Source organism: Aethalodelphis obliquidens, unplaced genomic scaffold (assembly GCF_003676395.1).
Source record: "Aethalodelphis obliquidens isolate GAN/ISIS:26980383/991018 unplaced genomic scaffold, ASM367639v1 scaffold2, whole genome shotgun sequence".
Classification (NCBI taxonomy): domain Eukaryota; kingdom Metazoa; phylum Chordata; class Mammalia; order Artiodactyla; family Delphinidae; genus Aethalodelphis; species Aethalodelphis obliquidens.
The window spans coordinates 55,134,771-55,149,237 of NW_020837946.1; the positions used below are offsets into that span (position 1 = coordinate 55,134,771).

At 42.0% G+C, this 14,467-nt stretch overlaps 1 protein-coding gene and 1 long non-coding RNA gene across 3 annotated transcripts in view; one reads left to right on the plus strand and one right to left on the minus strand.

Moving 5' to 3' along the window:
• PDE11A (phosphodiesterase 11A) overlaps nucleotides 1-13,712 on the plus strand; it is a 419,722-nt gene extending 406,010 nt beyond the window's left edge. The window contains exons 19-20 of one of the 2 annotated variants that reach the window (XM_027127271.1): nucleotides 8,389-8,555; nucleotides 8,634-13,712. In XM_027127271.1, the coding sequence (XP_026983072.1) occupies nucleotides 8,389-8,547 (159 nt within the window). In that variant the 3' untranslated portion in view covers nucleotides 8,548-8,555; nucleotides 8,634-13,712. Of the gene's footprint in view, nucleotides 1-8,388 lie in introns of both variants that reach the window. The other variant, XM_027127261.1, reaches the window with a different exon arrangement.
• The window catches only part of LOC113631146 (uncharacterized), an 83,506-nt gene that overhangs the window by 6,815 nt on the left and 62,224 nt on the right, over nucleotides 1-14,467 (minus strand). The gene's annotated exons all lie outside the window — the stretch shown is intronic.

Consider the following 14,467-nt stretch of genomic DNA (forward strand, 5'->3'; position numbering starts at 1 on the left):
TCAAGGAGAAGAGAGATAAGTGCTAGCTGGTCCCTGACTCTCATGAACTTGGGTAGAGAGGGCTGCCCGGTGAGTATTAGCAGCAACCTTTTATGCTGGGCAAGTTGAGACTCCCTTATGCCAGCCACCAGTTCAAAGTCTGGTGGGGGGGTTTCAATCTCAAGTAATTCCTGGGGGGTGACAGAGAACAATAAGGGACCATAGCAAAAGGCCCATGATTTGGAGCTCAGAAACTCCCTCAAATGAGTTTGAGCAGAAATGGGAATTTGTTGGCTCAAGTAACTGGGGAGCTTAGAGGTGCAGTTGACTGGGCAGCAAGTAGCCACATCCAGAGGATTCAAAGGATATCATAAGACAGACACCCCCTTTCCTCTGCCTCCTAGTTATGTTTTGGTTTCATTCTCAACCAAGCTTTCCTCACACATCCTGGCAGCTCTAAGGTCACATGTTCATTCTAGGTATTATCATACCAAAAGAAAGAAGAAAAAGAAAGCCTCACTTCCAATAGTTCTGGGGAAAACCTTGCGAGACCTCTGATTGCCTTAGCTTGAGCCACACCCACATCCACATCCCTACACCAGTCACTGGTGTTGGTCAGGACTGAATTATGCTCCCACTCAGAGCACATGGAGTGAATTGTTACCTGAGGAAGGGTAAAGGGACCTTATATAGTCTCTGCTGTCTACTGCAGTTCACTTATAATCCACTGCCAAAAAAAGTTAACTCACAACTACACGATGCAGGGGATCAATTTATTCAAGTATCAAGATGCCTAAATCCTTTGACACCTACACAGGTAGCCATAAAATAGAGACCTACAACCTGATATCAATTCTCTCAATTAGGAATTGCATACGGCTACTAGTAACAGAGATCTGAAATCACAATAGCTTAAACAAAATAGAAATTTACTTCTCTCTCTGATAAAAATAATCCAGAGAAGTCAGTTCTAGGTTGCTATGATGTGGCAGTTCCATAGCCATCAGAGACCCAGTCCCTGTTTATCTTTCCTTAGGACATGGCTGCCATACTCAAGGTTGCCTCATAGTCACAATATGGTCACTGTAGCTCCAGCCATCATGTTAATATTCCAGCAGCAAGAAGGAGATAGGGGCAAGGGCAAAAGGATGCACTTCCCAACTGAATAAACTCCCATTTAAGAGTCTTCTCAGAAGCTCTTCTTTCTGAATTCTGCTTGCACCTCCCTGGCCATTCCTAAGCTTAAGGGAGGTGGGAAGGCAACTAGCAGTCTCTGTTAGAGATACCACAGTCCTTGTCGGGTAAATGACTCCATCCCCAATGGGGCAGAAGTCATAAGCCTAGAACCTTTTAAACTCCATTGTGTTCTAGCCAGGGAAGAACCCAATAGAACATGGTGCCTGGCACAGGTACATGTGTGACATATATAAACAATTATTACTAATTTTCCATCTTGATCAAGTTACATACTAAAGCTTTATTTTAAAGGTGGTATTTTTAATGTAAATGTCTAAAAACATTTATCCAAAGAAGTCTTGGCTCACTTCTGTGTTCACCATTATTGTTTGATTATTTGTTTTCCAAAGCAAGTTTTAAAAACTGCTGGAAGCCTCCTGTGGTAGTTAATACATTATCTTAAGTAATTTAATGCAAATTAATTTTTGCACAACCTTGGGTTTCGAAGGGTACTGAACTGGGGAGGGGAGGCGTGAGGTTTGGGGGAATCTGCTTGCTGCCTCCCATCTGGACCCACAGCCAGCTCCGTCTGCTCTCACATGTAGTAACTAACACTTCAGCTACTCCCCTGCCAAACACACCATGTGGAGTTTAGCTTATTTCCTTACTCAGAAAAATGTTAAGATGCATAGAAAGATGTGTATTTCAGGTTTTCTAGAAGACTCAAAGGGATTATTTTAGCATTTCAAAATTCTGCTTTTGTACCATAACTCAGATTTTCCATTGGGCTTTATGGTTCTTTTCTTTTCTGTGTTATTTCCGGCTTTCATTCCCTTTTAATCCCACAATTCTCCTTTTCTGGTAGGTCTTACAACACATTCATATCATATGGGAGCCACCCAAAGGTTCAGGGTAGAGAGCAGCCAGCTCGGCTGTGTGATTTTGATTGACCAGGATGGCTACAATGAGAGTTGATTGGACAGGACCCAGGGGAGGAAGCAGGGAGCCCAGGTAGGAGCTGCAGGAGGTTAAGGCAGTGGAGAAGTGAGGGCAGCCTGAAGTAGGGTGGTAGGAATGGCACTGGACTGACACACGGAGACAATCTGGAAGTAGGATTGAGAGGACTTGGTGATAGTTTGGATGCGGTGGAAGAGGCAGAGGTCATGGATGATCCATAGATTGCTGGGTTGGGCAGTTGGGTGGAGAGGTAATGCTTAGTTCCCTGAGGGAGTAAACCTGAGAGCAGAGGAGGGTTCAGAGGAAGGCGATGAGTTCAGTTCAGGACAATCAGTTCACTGGCTCTGACCTTTATGACACAATGGCAGAATAGAAGGTTGACAAGCCAATTGGGATTCTTAGCAACTACAGCATTGCAACGTGACATGTAAAATTCAGGAATATGTCAGACTCAATGATGAATAATCTTTACCTTTGGGAACCAAGAAGGATTAGCAGTTCAACAGTTCACTAATTTAAAAGTTTGGGTTTGCTGCACAATTAGCCACTTCTCTCTGAAGTCACATAGCTTAAGTAGAAGCCTCCTTTGTTTCTTGGAGAGAGGTACTCTTTACACATGTGGCTGGCCAGTCGCGAGAATTCAAGAGACTTTCAGGAGCTGCCACCACTTGCATGCGTTCTTGCCCCTTCTGTTGATGGTCTGAGCAGAGATGACACCAGCTGGTCATGTCTTCAATTACTTTCCTTTTCAAAATACCAACGCCCAAGTCAGCTTCTGGACATTCTCACCCAGGAAGTTAAATAATCATGTTAGAAAAGTGATCACATCTTCATTACAGGGATATTGCCTCAAACAAGATATCTGAGAGGGGCTCCAAGTTGATTTTCATATTTTATCAAAAAACTGATATTTAAAAAATATTTTAATTTCTTTCTTCTCTGCCATGCATTGTATCTCTTAGTTTCTGATTATTTCTTTTGGGTAAGGTGGGGATGGAGGACAGCAGAAAATATAATTCTTATTGCCAACACTCTGGAAATACATGAGTCAACAATAGGAAGTAAAAACCATCTTCCCTCTTTGTCTTTTAAAAAAATAAATAACTAGCCAGCTCAGATAATTTCCTCAAAGTTTTTTAAAGGTATTAATGACATAGTTGGACATTTTCAGGGTTCAAGAAAATCTGGTTGTAATTTGGTGGTGTTCCTCTCTCCCCTCTGCAAGACTGTAGGTGCAGGGACTTTTTCTAAGAGCATGGCCTTCTCTGCTTATTCCCCTGTCCCACATCTGCCTCCATCTGTCCAGCAGTTGAGCTCCAAGAAGTGATTGTGGTCAACTAATAAGCACACATGGGGCCAGATGACAGCAGATGTGGATACTGATGGCAGTGGGAAAGCAAGAGTCACACTCCTAGCAGCTTAGCGAACTGATAAAAACAAGCTCTCAGCAATAATGGTAATAAGACAGAATACTATATTCATTTCCCAAGGGGCTCATTCTCAGGTTGCTTTTACCGCAGGATCTTGTAGCAGGTCAGAACGTACTGACCCCACTCCTCCTGGCCTTACCCCATCCTCCTGCCACTGCTCTGTGGGTGGAGTAGATGAGGGGTGCTGTTCCCAGAGATGACTGAGCTCAGAGCTAGAGATCCAAAGATACAGGCCTTGATTCCAGTCTCCCTTGGAGCTCATGGGCTAGTACCCAAGACAGAGTTGTTTAAAACGAATTATAGGGACTTCTACTGCTGGACCAGAGTAACAGGGGGGAAAAGAAAACCACCAAAAAACAAAAACAAACAGAAAAATACATAAAACAACAGTTTTCAGACACTGGGCTACAGGCAACACAATACAGTGATTCCTGAGAAAGGGGAACAAATGAAATGGGCCCTCCAGGTGCCCCAGCTTACTCCCTGGGGAGGGTGTCCAGGCCACAGCACAGGGAGGGGAACCCAGGCAGAGCTCGATGGTCCCACTGAGACGAGGAGGCAGAGCCAGGAACCTGGGGAGGCCAAGGAGGTGAGAGTCCCCAGGGAAGAGCAGCAGAGAAGAGAGGGCTCCAGAGATCTGCAGAGGCCCCTTGAGTCTTCGGTGCTGTTCACCCCAGGCATGTGAGGAAACCACTGATGGTGGAGAGCACCAGCAAAAAGGAGAAGGCAGAGTAATCCTCAGAGCTCACCCAGGCGAGGGAGTAGTCCGTGGTCCCACCACCCAGAATTTTAGAGAAAAACCCTGAAATAGATGAAGTTCTGGGTACAGTTCTCAGAAGATTACTGTCTTGGTAGTGGGGCCAGACTAGCCCTAGACTAAAGCTGCTCTGGACCCACCTAGCAAAGCTTAAAGGCATGCCTCAAAAGGATCGAATTATTATTTCCAAGTAACCATCAAAACTGCATTCTCCAATAAAACTGAGAAACGTTTAAAGAAATTTAAAAAAAGAAAAGAAAATCAGGAACCCAACAACATAAAATTCATAATGTCTGATATCCAATCAAGAATTGCCAGGCATGCAAAGCAGCAAGAAATCTGACCCATAATGATGAGAAAAATCAAACAGTACAGACTAAGAAATGACACAGATCATAGAATTGATAAAGAAGGACACTAAGACATTTATTACATTTTATATGTTCAAGAGAGTAGAGGAAAGATTGGGCATGTAAAACAGAGTCATGGAAGATATAAAAAAAAGACACAAATCAAACTTCTAGAAATGAAAACTACAATTTTTAAGAGGAAAACTACACTAGATAGGATTCACAGCAGATTAAGCTCTGCAGAAGAAAAATTCAGTGGCATAGCAATAGAAAATTGGAATTTGATCCCTCTCCTCTCTATATACTCCAGATACTAATTTCTACACAGTGTGATTAGTCTCACTCAAGCATTATCATAATAATGTTGTTCCACAAGGCTCTGCTTTCACTCCCTCTCTGAAAGAATCACTGCAAATGATGAGGGAATCAACCTAATTATACATATATACATTATATATATATATAAATATATTCTATGTATTTATGCTTACATAGGCATAAAATGTTTATTGAAGGATACCCAAGAAACTGGTAACATCAGTTGCCTCTAGGGAAGGAAACTAAGTCTCTGGGGCAGGGATGAAAGGAGATTTTAACACTATGTTTTGTACCCTTTGTATTCATTGGACTAGTGAATGTGTTATTTAAAAAATAAATAAAATATGGAATAAACTGTACGTGCTGGTCACAAGTGGACTCAACAGTGGAGTGTGAAAGGAATGAAGAAGCAAGTGGCCCCTCAGCCACCTGGATGACTAGGTGCCCAGGTCTGTGTCCCCAAGTCAGGCAAGTATCCAGGGTCCTGTCTGTGATGGGCCAGGGTTGGGGAGCTGCAGTGAGCTTGGGAGTCTCAGTGATATCCATACACAGCCCAAGTTGGGTTTTGAGGTCAATAAATCAATCCTAACCTACACTTGGAGCAGCACATGAGTCATCAGCCTACTGCTCAGTAGATTTGAGTTTAAAGGGAGAGCACCCCCCCACAAAATAGGGAGAGCGCCCCAAGGATTAGAACCATCAGGTCGATTACAGGGATATGGTTTTCAGCTCAGTATAAAGAACAACATTCTAAAATCAGAACAAAGAGTAAACTGACACCCCCAGCCAGGGAGGTAGTGAGTTCACTGCCTCCAGACGTGTTTAAACACTGAATGGTCACGCCACGGGGATGTCAAGGAAGGGACTCAGCATCCTGTGGTGGATGGTGCCACACACATAAGCTTTAGAGTCCCTCTGTGTGTACAGGGAGAGTGGGCAGATGGGTGATGTGTCCCCTTTCTCTTTTGCTAAGAGTAGAGTTAGTCAAACGAGACAGAGACCAGTAGCATTTGCACAGAACTCATTGGGTGTCACTTGCTGATTGTTTGTAGGAATACCCATATCTTTCTAAATACTGGTAGCAATTCTCTTGCTGATGGTACATTGCACGTAATCACCGTAAACCTTGGAATTTAGGTTTGTGGATAATCCCTTGCCTTCCTAATATTCTAATAGCTCCATATTCTTCCAGCTAACTGCATTTATATAACAAATTTATAGTGTAAGAATAATTCTTCAAGATGAGATTCTTGCTACCTTTGCCTAGAACCAGCACCTGACTAGAGGAAAACGATATTCCAGTGTGGCAAGTCTGTGTTTAAGGAGAATATGAAATAAAGAGAAGAAGGAATTCTGAGAAATAATGTACACCCCCCCAAATTTTTTTTATTCAACACAAAGAAAGGAAGACAGAGAACAAAGAGCTAGATAAAGGAAAGCAATCTGTTTGGGGCTAAGCCGAATAAACTTAAATAGTTTAAGGAATAAATTGGTGGAGTAATTCGAATCATGGGCAGGTGCTATGAACGTAATTTAGTAAACGCTCAGGAACCTGCCAAGGAAGAGAAAAATGTGTTGCTTTTGAGATCATTTCCCAGCAGCTTCATAAAAGAAAACTGATTACAGGAATTTAATAAGTAAAACAGAGCCAGAACTATAGTAACCAAATGAGTTTTTAATTACATTTCATGCAGAAAAAAATTCCAATTTGTGCTCCTGGGATTAAAAAAAAAATAAGTTCTAGAGAAATGCTTTTGTGGCAGGAAAATAACATAAACACTAATTTCCATAGGAATTATAGTAGTCAGTTTAATTAAAAGGCTTGATCAGAGTGAAGAGGAGCCAGTGCCAAACTATACTAAAAACCATGGCATTCGTCCCCACCTCTTACACTATTGTCTAAATAAAACCACTGCATTAAGCAGAACACAGGCACCTGCATTTTTCTCATGGATGTAAAGGGGATTTTGATCACTGCCTGAGTTATTATGTTGCTGTGATTTATTATCATATGGCATAACAAATACATCTGGTTTCAAATTAGACGTTGTTGCTTGGTGTGATAAACATCGCTTATAAAAGCGAGAACATGCTGTGTTTAAGGGACAGGAGTGTGAGGGGACACTGCCACGGTGGAGCGCTCGCCGCTTAACAGGATCCCTGCGTATTTCTGGGCTTTCAAACCCCCGCTTACCTTACATCTAGTTACACTTCACTTGTATCCCTGAAACTCCCCAGAGCGGAGGGTTATTTGAGGGGCTACTTCAGGTCCTCCTAACAGGTGGTTTGCAGTCATGCTTAGGGGATTATCCTCAACAGAAAGAACTATTATTCTTCCTGTTGGAGGATTTCGCTCTGGAGTACCCGCTAACTATGGGTCCGGCTTGGAGAAGGCTTTTCAGGAGGTGTCCTGCAACCACGGTGGTTTAGTCACCGGTCACCTTTTGTTCCCCTTGTGATGAATGAGACACACCTGCAGGGTGTCTCCATGGGACTGGGAGTATAATCTCTGGCCACAGAACGCTGACCCAAGGCATTAAGCGGGACCATTTCCTTTCCAGGGGCTAAAGCCCCGCAGCCCCGTGATCCCTGTTTCATTCATTGCTTTGTTCCCCCAGAGGAGTGATCCACATTTTGTGAGGCTGAAAGTTTGTACCATTTGGGAGTTGGGGACCCGTTTTTAAAAATAACACAAAATTAAGTGCAAAAAAAATATTTAGAAGGGTCTGCTAAAAGTGAGGACCCTGAATCCTGAGCTTCCTTAGCCTTGTGGTCAGTCGGCCTCCAGCCCCACCCTACATTTCCTCCCCCTTCTCTCTCCTGCACCCCTCCATCTGTCCCTCCCTTCCACACCCCTTTTTCTTTTCTCTCGTGTCTATTTCCATGCATATTCTCATGGTGATCTGTACATTTAGCACAGCCCCCAGATCCTGTGCTTTAAAAATGAGCTCCTCTCATCTCAGGATTTCACCTGGCCTTTCTCATTCACGTGAGTCCACCCAGAGTCATCTCTGGTGGAGCAAATGGTAGGTTTATTTTTGTAAAAATTTCAGTTCCTTATCTATTGAGATCTGGAGCCCTCCCTAGCAGGCAAAGATACACATACTAGTAGACCGTGTGAGCTGCATATTTTGTTTCTTGTTTGATGTGAATTTAAAACAGGATCATAATCAACTTGGCTGGCACCCCCTGGAGGAGAGCACAGACATCTATCTTATTTTTTTCATTTTCTATATAAGCTCTATTAATACAACACAGTGGTGCTAAGTGCATATTTACTTCTTATAAATAGCTCACGTTTACCAAAATAATCACTTTCATTTCTTACAGCCAGCTGTCATTCTCCTCACAGCAGAAACCTAGAAAATCATGGCAGTGACTCCGGTTCCTCTCTCCCCCACCTGCTTTTGTTATATTTTAGGCATTGGTGAAGGTCAATGTGAAACTGAAGCCGATGCTGGATTCAGTAGCTGCCAACAGAAGTAAGTGGGAAGAGTTGCACCAGAAAAGGCTGCTCATCTCTTCGGCTGCCTCTGCCCCCTCTGTCAATCTCATGGTGACAGGAGATGACAGAGACTAACCCGCCAGGTCAGCCGCAGCTGTGAAATGACTGCGTCCTCAAGAGCCAGCTTCGGTCCCACCACAGTATTCTTTTGTTCCTTTAAGCTCAAACAGACATAAAGTCTCAGGGTTGTGCTGGGAAGCATGCCTGGGCTTTCACCTTGCAGTGTGGTGCCAGCAGAAAGGACAGAGGAGGAGGTGGGGCGGGGAGCACATGCCCCAGGACGCTCACCTCTCCCTGATGAACACACATGGGCTGAGATGAAGGTTCTGGGCAGCGGGCCACTTGGGTCCAGGACCTGAGGACGGTTGGCCCTGCTCACTCTGAGCTGAGGGAATGTTGAACAGTGAAGGCGTCATTAGCGCTGCTTCATGTTGTGTATGGCTGTTCTGTTTGTTACAAGCCAAACAACGCCTGCTTTTGCATCCTCTCCTGAGCTCCCCCTTCTGCGCCAGACTGTCCCAAGCATCCCAATTGGTATTCTGTAGAGATATCTTATTTTTAATCCTAAAGCTTCTTAATGATGGATCAGAACCTTTAGAATCGCCTACCTAAAAGAGAAACTATATTATCCTTACAAAAACCAGCCATTCCCAGTTTTCCCCTAAAAAGGTCGATAGTAGGAAGACAGCAAATGTGTTTGTCTGATTGGCGTTTAGACAAGATTCATAACGTTGTATTGGGATTGTGGTCCCCCTTTTCAGTTTTTTAATTCAACCTTCATTGTAGACCAAGTCTTCTCCCAGAAGGAATGGATTAATAGACTTAAAGTAAGGGTGAAAGGAAATCTATAGGTGGATTTAACGCAAATGACACATGAACATTCAGAACTATTTCCAACAGTGAGACATTTCATAGGACGCAGCAGAGCCACGGAGAATGATCACTGACTACCTGTAGCTCTCCTAGTGATGAGTTTCAGTATAAAATGTAAGGTTACTACCAGTGCCAACCTAAAGCCAAATGGAAAGGTCCCCAATTTTGGATTTTTCCTTAAGTGTAAGATATAATGCTTGAAAGGTTAAGAAACAACAGTCTAGGCAGAGAACAGATATTCTATAGAAAGCTAGGTTTATAGTAGATAAGAATAAGCTATATTAAATAGATGCAATGACTAGAAAGCTGAGAGACTGAGGACATGGTATGCCTTATCCAAAGAACGCTGGGCCAGAAGCTACACTTGTACCCTAGGTTTGGCACTATTCACTGGATGGCTTTAGACAAGTCACTTAACTTCTCCCAGCCTTTTTCCTCATTTGTCAAATGAGATTACACTAGGAAATTATTTTCAAACATGATTTAACCTTAGAACTTTTTGTTCAAATAAATCTTACAAAGAATCCCCAAGACATAAAACATCTAAAAGCCCAAGTCCTCAGTTTGAAGCTGGGTTGGGAGAGCCAGAGCCCCTACAAATCCTCATTTCTTTGATTACATACCTAGTAGCCCATAATTGGGCTCTGAGGAGTTTGAAAATCTCTGGACCAGATGAACCTTGAAGTCCATTCCAGCTCTAAAGAATCTAAAATTTACAAACCAGTTTTGTTCTTCTTGTTGCTCGTCAGTGTCAGTTATTAACTTTACTACTCAGAGGAACAGGGGCCAAGTTCCACCAAGGACATTTTTTTCCTGGCGCATAGTAGACATCTGGGAAATGTTTAAAGAATGGGTAGATTAAAGTACCAAAACGGAAGTAAGGGAAGAGCAGGTACCCATGGGGTAAAAGGAAGATTCTATATGGGCAGAACTAGAGGAAAAGAAAATTATAAACCAGGCAAATGGGGGGAAGAGAAGGAGGAGAGGGAAAAAGAGGAGGAGGAGGGGAAGCAAAAGAGAACAGCTAACAAGGAAGAGATGGGGACCGAGGCAGGTGGTAAGAGAACTGATAAAGGGAAGGTGAACATCAATCCAAACAAAGAAAAATGGCATGTCTTCCCAAAAAAATGAGGGTACAGAATCCTATCATCAATTGCCTAGAAAAGAGAGAAACTTGAGCAGGGAGGGGGTTGACAAAAGAGAGAAGGAAGGAGTAGGAACCCTAAAAATTAATGTTCCCAGCTACCTTTTACAGCTGTCTCTGTGGGGAAGACTGGAGAAACTAGAGGAGAGAATGAGTGCAGGAAAAATTGCCTCCACGGAGCAGGTAAGAGGAGGTTGTTCAGATTTATGGATTTTATTAAGCCAGTTTTCTGAATCACTCTGCTATAAAGGAAAACAGCTTCTGCCGGGCTGTCTCCCTCCTTCAGGTGAGGAACAAAGGGGGGGTGGAGGTAGGGACAGACTCTGGTCGTGTGTCTGCAGCTCAGAAGCACTGCAGGTGTTCCTAGCTATTGTGTCACATCATGTTTATATCACAAGTGGGAATTGAAAATCAGTCCATGTGAGGCAGAGATGAACCCACATCTGTCATCCTCCCCAACGATAAATAAATAAATAGCCCAGACAGACGAATGCCATTGTATCTAGAGCAAAATTTGAAAGCATGTGCTTTATGATAAGACTAGACCCAGGGTCCAATGGAGACTGCAGGTAGCTACACGCACTGTGGCTACCCTGAACGTTGATGCTGCATATTGCTAAGGGGAATGTAATTTATAGCACAAACTCTACGGCTTCCACTAAGGTTGAGTTTTCCTCTCATTTTCTTGCCGTTTTATTGGCTTCACTGCATGGTTGCCAATAGCAACACCCACTGGTAGCAAGAGCAGCTCAACACCATTGCAATCTGCCATACAGTGGAGCCCTGACAATGTCAACCATCAATCAAGCAGCTGTTTGTAATTGCCTCCATCTATTATTTCTCCTGTCTCGAGGTATCTTTCCTATTGGGGTCAAAATTCAGAAACTGCTGACTAATGCCCCAGTCTGTTCCTCCACAACCATGAAACAGTAGAAAAGAGGGTAGCAGCCTCCCTGGTGCCAACAACCCAGAGGGTTAGAGCTTGAACTCTTGGGCGTTTGAGGTATTTTTAATCCCTTTTCTAATGTATAACTTTCCACGAATTGGGGGTATGTGTGGTTACCCATATAATCTGCTTTTCCAAAATAGAGAGATTTTCCCAATCCTTATTATTGTTTACTTCCTATTGGAGGAAGGCATTTGAAATGTGAGCCTTCTTATAAAACCTACAACTGACCAGATTATGTGCGCTTCCTCAGGTCTCTTGGCATTAATGGTTGAAATGACTTCATCCTACTTTCTCCACGAAGTGTATTTTTTTCAGGCAGGCTATTTATAATTTTATTAGTCAGTATGTGGAGAATACATGCACAACCTACAATGTAACTGGCAATCCCAGCCAGGAGGGATGGCTTGGCAAACTGTAAAGGGCACTACCCCAGTGCACAGTGGATGGGGCTCCCCCAAGCCTGGCCATCGGCCAGACCTGTTATCTTGGGACTCCCAGGTCTCGGGTTTTCCACTTATAAAATAAAAGCACTGAGTTTTATTCAGTTCATTTCTGCACCAAAGGACCAAGCTGTATTTAACTTTAAAAACTTCTCAAAAAAGATAGGAGCAAAGAGGTCATCTCCTCACTAAAGACAAAATAAAAAGTTACATATATGGAGTAGATATAAAAACAACCTTATCACAGATATGTCTGAGCCTGCCTCTAGTGATCACGAAAGACATGGTCATCAGTACATGGTTATAGGTACAAAAATATACCCTTTTATTTCATAACTTTAGATTATCTCATTTCATAGATATCCCATAAATGGTAGTTTAATTTACAATTTATAAAGTGAGTCAAAAGAAGTTAAAATTGCATGTGTGCTTTCTGTTTCTAAAATCTAAGCTGTCTACACATTTCCAGGTATTTTATATTTGCATACTCATTGGGTTGGGTTGGAAATAATCTTTAAAATTTTGTTAGTGAAATAACATTATCTAATATTAATGCTACAAGAATTCAGTTGCTTTTTCATGTATCAAAATTTATCATATTTGATCCACTTACCTGAAGTCGTTAAACAGAGTCTGCTCAATTTACTTTGTGGTAGAATTATTTTAAAATCCATTTTTCCTGCTGACTCTTAATGAATTGCACAAAGATAAAATACAATTTCATCCCCATTAATAGTGTGAAAAACTCCTCTCAAGCAGGACAGAAATCTAAATATATTAAGGGAAGATTTACATCTAAAGAAAAATGTTTTGGCTGGAAGTAAACACTCATAAAGGATTCATTAAAGCAAAAGAGCAAAACCTAATTTGGGACCCTAAAAACTCTGGCAATGCCAGTGAAGTTTCATTGTCTGCTTCAGAATAACAGTCTCTGAAACTGTTGTTCTGCCGCATGCTGTAAAGAACTCCCAAAACTCAAATGTCACAGGAAATTTAAAGGTTGAGTCTGACTACAAGAAGGCCAAAATTTCTTAAGTTTCTTAAGTGAGCAATAATAGAATAAAACACGTAGATGGCAGAAATAAAGTGGTGTGTCTGGGGAATTTCATGTTGAGTACTTGGATTTAACAATGCCTGAGGTCCTGCTTACATCGCTTGTGTACCTTTTCCTCAACTAGTAATTTGGTGTTATACATCTTTTCTAATTTAATTTTGAATGTTCTTGCATATTTAGTCCATCTCTCAACAGTGCTAAAGATAAGTTATTTATCTGTGTAGCATATCTCTACCAATGTCACTGAATATATACACTGGCCCAGAAATATGTTTGTTTTATTAAGTAAATGAAGTATTTGCTATAAAAAAATGTGTTATTTCAGGCCACCATTTACCTTTGTGTTCATTTGCTGTGTGTGTATGTCTGTGTTTAGAATGTCGATTATTTTTTTCTTTAGACTTAGATTAAATCATATTTAGATGAATTTTAAAAAACACAAACAGCATTGTATGGGAACAGGAGTTTAGGTTTTGGCTAATCTCACTCCCTTGGTGAAAAATGCTTTTGCCATTTTATTTTGATGTACAATCATCTAAAAAGGATTCCCTACTGATTTGCTTCCTAATTATTATTGTTCTACACAAAAGAAGGGAAATATGTCTTCAACTGAATTGTCTCACGTCACTCCATTTGTGTAGATTTCCCAAGCTGAGGTGTCATTTTAAGAATACTACATTATAGACTGTTTGCCCATTTCACAAGCATCTAATCCATGATTTTGAAACTGCTTTAAGAGACCTAAATATCTTTGTTTTTAATAAAATGCTTAAAGTTTAACTAAAGCTCTGGAATAATCTTTATTTCTCTTAGGAAGGACGATTTAAGGACTGAACGAGGCAAGCATGCATCCGAATACCTACGATTTAAATTTTGACTGTCAATTTAGCCCATTAACCTTGTCCTGATCTGTGATGTTTGCCTGTGTGAGAGGGATAGTAGGACAGCCCTGTCCACGGAGCATTTTAAAGATGACAAAAGGGTCTTTGAATTATTGAGGTTTTTCTGAAGGGATAAGAGTCTGCAGCCCAATGCAGACGGGTTCCTGTGTCTGTTACAGATTGCTCAAATTTGCGTGGGCAATTACACAGGGGGATCGCATCGATGCAGGGCCTCCAGCCACTGATGCCATACAATTACACAACGGCTTCGGTGCTTAAACTTTAAAATTCTTACACCATTGTGCCTGTTCTATTAGAACTGCAGCAAATGATCCAAAGCCAATTCAAATGACTGGAGAGGAGGTGCTCAGGGGGAGAGGGAAGAGGTGCAGTGTGGCCCCTACTGGCCAGCTTAAGCAATCACCAACCCCCCCGTGCTGAGGCGACCACAGGCTTCTTTGTGCTTTTCAGTCCATGCTTTTCAAGTGAGGCCAACAGTTAAAATTACCTAATTCACAGAAGGGCCGTGAGGATTAATGAGGGAAGTTAGGCAAAGCAGGATCTGGTCCTGGTACAGAAAGTCCTGCATAAACACAGGGGCTTAGAGTAGCTCTTTGTTTGGATGGTTGATTGATTTCTTTAAATGTCAATATC